At 39.7% G+C, this 8,227-nt stretch overlaps 1 protein-coding gene across 1 annotated transcript; it reads right to left on the bottom strand.

Annotated features, from left to right (window-relative positions):
• Positions 1–398: 398 nt before the first annotated feature.
• Positions 399–2,777, bottom strand: LOC110061114 (uncharacterized). The gene is made up of 2 exons (XM_020767948.2): positions 2,461–2,777; positions 399–1,921 (listed from the first exon to the last, which is right to left on the bottom strand). The coding sequence occupies exons 1-2, from the start codon at positions 2,531–2,533 to the stop codon at positions 1,482–1,484; spliced, it is 513 nt and encodes a 170-aa protein (XP_020623607.1). The 5' UTR covers positions 2,534–2,777; the 3' UTR covers positions 399–1,481.
• Positions 2,778–8,227: the final 5,450 nt, after the last annotated feature.

The raw sequence follows: 8,227 nt of genomic DNA, 5'->3' as shown, positions 1-8,227 counted from the left end.
ATGCGCCCAGTTTTAGGCTGGAAAATTATGCTTTAGGGATCGGGCATAAACGTACTTCACCTATTTGCAGTGTTTGCAAAATAATAAGGACCTTGTCCCGCACGTAACTATGTGCGAATGAAGTTATTTTGTTAGTATCAGTCTAGCTACTTTCTAATTCTAGCTGAATTTCAGTGGCAGTTTTGTTAATAATACAACGAGTTCGGCATGATGGTAGTAGTTATCAGCGGTAGCACGAGTGCACTTCGAAGTGAGTTTTACTTTTATTATGTTTAATGTCCAATGTTTGTCTACCTTATTTCCCTATTTTACCTACTGTGCCCCCCCCCCCCGCCAAGAAACGGCCAAAAATTACTCAAAAGACTTCCTAAACGGAGAATAAGAAAACAAAACCAACATCACAAAATCAAATTATTTTATTTACAGGTTAAATGAATGCTTTAAAAAAAACAGCGTTCGATTTACAGCTGAGCAAGAGAGATGCAAATTATAACACAACATCCGATATTTCAATACGGGTAAATAAACAATTTTATTACACGACTAAGTTAGTTCACAGGTCCAATAACTAAAATCAACCAATCAGGTTGTTGCATTGCCAGTCCAATACCCTGAGAGTACTTTGCCAGGCACTGCCCTTATAGTTTTAATGACTTACTTTTCTACTAGAAGAAACTTACATAAAAGACATTCCTTTTATTTATTTTTCTTCAAATTTTCTTTTCCCTCATTCCAGTTGTTAGGTAAAAAGTAAGTGGGCTCCCAGCCAAAATTGCGCGCCTGAACTTCGTGATGTCGTTTTACTCCGTGATCGTGGGATTTTTGTAAACAGTCAGTCGTGCAATAATTCTCGTATGAACCAAGATTGCTCGGGACCACATAGGAGGAAATCTTTATCCAACAGTCCAGGCTGAGCCCGGTTGCTGCTGTTAACTGCTCGGGCCGATATTCTCTCCGTGCGGACCTCGCACCTGGTTCAATATTCTGGGTCTTGCCAAATTAAAATATCTCAACTATGTACAAAAGATCTACAACCTTTCTGTATTTTACATTTCGTCCTGAGCGTAAATATTGTGCAATATTTGTACAAATTTGTTTGAACAAAAAGAACGAAAATTGTTTTTTAATGGTTCTACTACAATACTAACTCTAAGAAATGACATGTGCTGATCAATGTACACTGTTTCCACCCGACAGGAAAAAAGCTAAGTGTTTCCACAAGGAATTAAACACGCATCGCGTCTGACGAGAGACAACAACAAGCAAAATTCCAGTAACACGATACTCAAAATTAATCAGTAGATCCACACGAGACCTACTTGGGCCGTGCCCAATCTTTCGTCTGTGGAATTGAATTATACACGATCTCTGTTTAAACACATTTACATTTCTAACACATTGTTTTCCTTAACGACATTGTTCAAAATACATCAATTAATGCATTATACACTTGTTCGTTGCACCTCCATTGTCCTCGAAGATTATTGTCCACCTTTTTCGCGCGCGGTATAGATTCCGTCCATACAGCACTTGTAGAACACGCCTTTGAGCTGATGTTTGATGCAGTACTTATCCAAATGGTGCATGAAACGCCGCGTTGCTCGCGAGGGTTTTCGCGATTGAAACTTCTGCTTGGCAAAGTGCTCCATGTTCCTGTATTTAGCGCTGTAAAAGGCGTCTATCATACAAAAGAACTTTCGTTTGGCAGCGCGGTAGCCGATTCTGCAACACCGCTTCTCCAGGTGCCGTCTGTTGAGCGCCTGAGGCACAGGGTTAACTTTATCAGGAAGACGTGAAGTCATGGGTGGCTGTGTTGTCGAGGTGAGATTGCCGGTTCCAAACGCCACCGATCCATTTGTGGATTCCTGCTCGTCCACTTCCGAAGCGTTCGGTTTTTCCGGATGCTTGCGATGCTTCGAACCTTTACGCATAAAGGAAAACAAAAGAATGTTTTTATTATTACGACGGATTTTGCTTTCGAACCTGCCGCATATTTTCAGGGATTTAATTTACCAATGTCTGATTCCTTGCTCACTTAGTAAAAAGTTTGAAATATTTACGCTGGATCAGTTTTAACAATGCTTGATCTTTGGACCTTTTGTGTTCACTTCCCACGTACTGCTTCAGTAGAGTTATCTGATGTTTTTGCTGTACATCACGTAGTCGAGGTTTTCTCAAGGATATTCCTTTCAATTCAACGCTTGTAGTACTTCATCTTGCCCCTAACAATTGCTACATTAAAATGCCCCAGTTTTTACACTTGGTGAATCGATAAATTAACGAGTGGACACTCTTTTGTTGTGGTTCAAGGCGGGAGAACGGAAAACCTTCGTTCAAAGATTCCGGTACAATGCTTGTGCGAATCAATGAAATTCCCTCGTAGTAAAACTGTTGATTTTCTTAACGCACTTGCAGCCAATAGAATAAAAATCAAAGCGAATTAATCCAACTAAAGCTCACCTCTTCTCGCATCACTCAATTCACACAAGCAGATGAAAGTCAGCACAACAATGATCTTCGTTACGAAATTCATGGCTTCCCTGCGCTCGAGTGCGTAGTGATTCAGCGAAGAACGGAAGATTGCTTTCGCAGTAACACTTGGTAGACTTCTGCAGTAAAGCTGTGATTCAGCTAGAACTGATCTAGTTCTTGATAGAATATGGCGCCTGATTTGAGCTGAATGTAATCACGTACTGAACTAAGTCTCATTTGCTAATCGATGATTGTCTTTCGAATTCCCTTGGCAATGTGTCTATGAAATCAGAGCTCTGTCAACTAAACACTCGCATTCGAGAGAAACCATGCGAAACATCCCACAAAAGGAAGTTCCACCGGGTGGGGTTGGGGACAATTTTTGGCGCACCTCAAAATACGTCAATACCTGGTTGGTCTTTACGGCTTTGGTGGGCTCAGCTTGAAAAACACTCGATAACCTGCGGTTGTGATACAAACGGATATTTAGGAACCAAAAGCCAAGACAACAGGAAGTTTGAGTTGCGAAGTTATGATTCTTCACCCCTCCCCTACCCCCTGGTGCAAAAACCAGTTTTCAATGATAATTGACATCCATTGTAGTCCGTGCGGAGCTTAGTTAATGATATTGTTTCAATGACTGGCTGAAGTGAATTTTAATCACGGAAAAACAATTTCTAATTTTATATGTGTTCTCGGTACGAGAGAAATAAAAGTTTGTGTTTACACACTTGCGAGGTCGAGCTATATTGCGTAAAGCGATATTAGAACGTAAAAGGAATGCCGTTATCTTCTTGGATAAATTCCGGCAGTCACATTCAAGAAAGTTGAGTTTACTTTTTTTTTTTTAGTAAGGTATGATGCACTTGCTGGCAAATTACCGCTTGCTGTGAGAAAAACAAACGATCAATGTTAGTGGTCGCATTTTTGAGTCGATTTAGGACAGGTCCGCGCTTGAGATTATCCCGATTATGCTAAACCACTGATTAACTGTTGTAATCACGGAATCACCGAAGTTCCGCAAATAACGAAGACTTGTAGACACAGGAGTGGAAAGCGAGGAAAATCACATTCCAAGAGGAAACGGGGGCAGTCATGCTGCAGTCGATCAGGATATTTTTTATTTTAACGCTTTGCTATCAGAACCTCTCGCTCGGCTAACATCTAGTACAATCTCAAAACGGAAGCAAGTAACACGATTCATGAGAGGTTCTGACTATGAGTAGCTTATTGCCGACAGTAGCAATTTATCATAGGCTTTACAGTCCAGATACGGGCAAACGGAGCTGCGAGTTGATTTCACAGTCGGCCTTACACCAGCTGCTGAATACTCCCCGGATTTGAACGTTTGACGTGGGAACACCTGACGAATTAGAAGACGATCTAATATTACTACGAAACAACGAGTCTCGCAGATTTGGAACATTGTTGCCAAGAGGAAATAATCTGGTTTCTCGTTGAACAATATCACAAGGCCAAAACAAGTTAAAATTGCCGCGACAGTTTGGAGCCATCGCCGCAAGTGAACCTACCCAACCATGGGTGACGCCCTTCCCTTTCGAAACTAATGTTGAGTCTTCAATGAAGTAAAAATAACCTGCTTACTTCCCCCCTGACTCATAGGAACCAAACACGATAGATCAGTTTAATTTGTTTGTACAAAATTCTTACAAAAGCAAGTTCAACAGCTTTGAAAAACAAACCGATGTTTCTGTTGTCACTGAAGGCCTGTTTATTCAGTTAAGCAAACTTAAAAAAATCTATTTCCAATGCACGCTATATTTAGGGGCGTTTTACAACGCTGTACTGTGTTAAATCTCATTAATAACTTCCTAGATCACTGAACGACGAACAAATAATTCAACATTGTACAATTGAATGTCTATTTCCTTCTTCCATTTCCATAAGGAAGAACATTCGACAATGATGGTATGCAAATCTTATCTATTTGAGTCCTCAAGAGCCCTTACTGTACACTGAAAAGATCGTATTATGATTTTGAAGTTCTTGTAGCTGGTGACTATAGTGGAATGATCGATCGATACGAGGTCATACCACTCTGGCGGAAACCGAAAATAAACCTGGAAGAATAAGTTTCGTTCTCAAAATAGCTCATCGAAACAGAATACGATAGAAAAATTTAAAAGGAAATTGTCAACATTGCTAGCGCTGAGACTACAATCACTGCTATTTTGGTTATTTTTCGCTGTTAAAAACTATTGTTCTTTTAACAATAGTGTCTGGCCGGCGACACAACATCGTTTAGAATGTCGCTTATTTTTCAGCATGCAAGCTAAATTGTTGAACGTGATAAAGAATACATCGATCCTTTTGCCAATAAGACTATATGAACACATGTTCACTGCAGTGCGTTTCACATAATTCTGACTCAAGTAAAAATATCGAATAATCGGTCATGCATCGCTCCATGCATATATGTATATGTTCTTATATAACCTAATGATATTTCACAGCTTGAAATATCTAGTCACGCTATGTTTATTTATTCGATCATAATTTAGAAGATACAGGTGCAAGCAGGGATTTGCACATACCCTTAAGAGTCGGCAACTTTGGGCCTTTTTATCTTGTAAACTAAATATCATTTATTCAACCTGCCCACGAAAGCAGAAATTCCTGAGAGGCAAAAAATTATTAAATTATTTCTTTGCGAGCTCAAATCTGCGAGTCATTTCACTCTAGATTCTACGGTGGAGGGGATTGTAATTGTCGCTTGACTACTTCTATCGAATAATTGCATCTCGAACTAACAGGCACTCCATATTTGCCTTCACTCCTCTAATGTACGGTGAGTGAAGTTTTGAAGTTTCGAGAAGTTGCTTTCAGCGTTTTTTCCCTTCCACTAAATGCCATAGCATTATGTAACAGCTGAAATCTAAACGTGATGGCAGCGCGTGTGAGTAGCCTTACTAAGACTAAGCCGAAATGGAGGACACCGAGATCCAAAAACCCCTTCATTACTCGTGTTTGGCGGCGGCTTTGATTTTAATTTTTATCCAATCGACTTGGCTTTTCATGTTTAAGCCCATTGAGAAACTTCTATGACTAAGGCCCAGTTCAGACGTCGTACTTCTGCCGTGCCGAACTAAATTCAGGAATTAAGTTCGACAAAAGCACGGCAGAAGCACGACGTCTGAATCAAACTTTTGAATTAAGTTCGGCAAGCAATTAAGTTCGACAAGCTCTGCCGTGCTACACGACTCTGGCACGGCAGCGATTCAAACGTCGTGCTTCTGTCGCGCCAAACTAAATCCACAAATTATGTCAATGTGTTTTGGCGAGATTTCGTTCCCTCGGGGAGTTAGGAGGAGAATTGTTACGAGGCTTCAGTAAACCCTGGATTTGATTCGACTCTAGCACGACGTCTGAATCAGAGTTGATTTCCTGCCGTGCTACAGTCGAACCAAATTGCAATTTAGTTCGGCACGGCAGAAGCACGACGTCTGAACTGGGCCTAATAGTGGACCATATTTCTGGAGGCCGTTGTAATTGATTGCAATAGATCATTAAATTTCGTTTGTTTTACTTCATGATACAAAGAATTTTAACTCAAAGCATTCGCCAAATGGCATCAATGCAGTGCTAAAAAAAAAACTAAAAATAAATAAATAAATAAAGGCTAAATCAGTGTTCACTTGTTGTATGATTTCCTTTCTTGTCAGGGCTTTACTCATGCGGTGAACAATTGAAAGCCGATTCATTCAAAATAAAAAACACTGTAAAAACAACCAGATTATGTTAAATAAATATTGCTTGTTAATAAGGTCCGACCTTCACTGATCGATTTTGACACAGCCGCGGTTATGTTATCATCAAATTTCTTTCAAGCGACTTGGGAAACACATAGAATCGTTGGAAAAGGAATCTCGACCTCGGTTTTTCGCGAACCATTAAATTCGGCATTATTCTTCTAAAATCTCTGCTGTAATGAAGTTAAGAACAGATGCTTTAATTAAAATCTGTTCGCAATTTGAGTGAAGCGTTATTTCGGCCTGAATGCACTTTTTCGAATTAATTCAAAACGTTTCGTTCCGTTTACTTTTAAGTTCTCTTTTTGCCGTTTGAATCCACTAATCGCAATCGGTTTTGCATATCGACGTGACTTTGCTTCCCTTTAAAAAGGCGTACCCCATCCCCAACCATAATTTTAAACTGAAACTCAGCTCAAATACATGTACTTCACATGAATTCCTCGGGTTGGCACATTTCTACATAGCTTATTTAGCGGAAAACCTTCTCGAACCTTACGCCTCGTGTAGGAATTAATACTAACTTCATTAAGACGGCATGAACAATATAAGCCTCAAATTTAATTTATCCGCCTCCTTCAAAGTCGCAATTGGATTAAGTTTGCTTTGTGTTCATCAGGAAAAAAAGTACTGTTATCACTACTACCACTGCGGACGCGTTCTGTTGAAGCTTCTATTAAAATCGTAATTTTGTAAAATTAATTACACTTACAATATCTAAAACCACACTGAAAAACAATCGAAAATTGTCCATAGCTGAGTAACTACTAAGGATGGCAATGCAATTGGACGGAATCAACGCGTCCACCTGTGAAGTAGGCCGTGTATAGGTTTTGAGAGATCATGCACGTTTGCAATCATATATGAATACTCTGGCACACTCTGGTTGGTGTGAGATGGGGCAAAAGTTTTTAAAATTTGCAAATTGGGCGCAACAATCTTGAAAAAAGGTCAGATTTGGGTATCAGCCGACAGCACAAGTGGCGCGGTGCTCTTTTTAAAACAGCAAACCATATGCGACATTTGGAACTCCGCAATCACCGAAGCTCGGCAGTTAATTGACTCTTAATTTAGCTAGTGTTTGAAGTCAGTCGGTAAAGTAACAGCTAAGTTAATTAAGATTTGCGATTATCTCTTCATCGTTTTAATATCACAAGACTACTCTCTGTGAGCGGCTCCATTGAAAGTAATTCTTCTTAACCCATCTGCGATTCGGTTTTCGACCTATTGTGGTAGTTCACGGGCCCGACAAGGGGGAAAGGGAGTACTCCCTGCCCTGTAATGGTATATGCGGAGAGGCTCCGTTGAGGTATATGGAAGGCTAGAGAAACCTGTCATTTAGGTACAACGTGAGCGTGAACTGAATATGGATTAATGCAGTAATACTTTTTTTTTGGTTAAGGTGGGAGTCTAACTGAATTTAAGTGCAAGTTTAGTAAGTTTAAAGAGGGACTAAAAGGAAAAAAAAGGTTATGGAACACCACCAGACAATTGAACGACCCCCGAAACGGCACCCCAGGTTAGTGGACAACTGTTTGGTGTACGTCTACCAATTTTTAACTTCAATTCTAATTTTAAAACAACACCAAATCTTCAAAATTTCCTATTTCCATAAATTTTACCAAACCTTTGAGAAAAACTATTAACCCCATATATACCCAAAAATCACCAAAAAAATTTACAAAACAGCCCAAGACATAGATATGTGGGATGAGCAGAGAGCTTCTTGACTGCTTGTAACGTGAACGAGATATTTGCGTTAAAACCATAATACCCAGCAAAATACGGCCTTCATGTAGACCCCCGCCTTGATATGATCTTCTGGTAATGTTTGATGTTCTCGTAATATTGTTCATCAACTTCATTCCAATAGTTTAGAAAAGGGGTACAGTGTGTTTCCAAGTAATGTATGTGAAAGCGGTACTTTTTTTTTTTTCAATAAACGGTATAAACGAAAGGGGTAGCTTTACACAAAAGGGTAGCTA

This window comes from Orbicella faveolata, unplaced genomic scaffold (genome assembly GCF_042242905.1).
Source record: "Orbicella faveolata isolate gen_17 unplaced genomic scaffold, um_ofav_v1 contig_47, whole genome shotgun sequence".
In the NCBI taxonomy this organism is placed as follows: domain Eukaryota; kingdom Metazoa; phylum Cnidaria; class Anthozoa; order Scleractinia; family Merulinidae; genus Orbicella; species Orbicella faveolata.
Note: the sequence above shows the minus strand (reverse complement) of the source record. Positions and strands in the feature narration are given on the sequence as shown.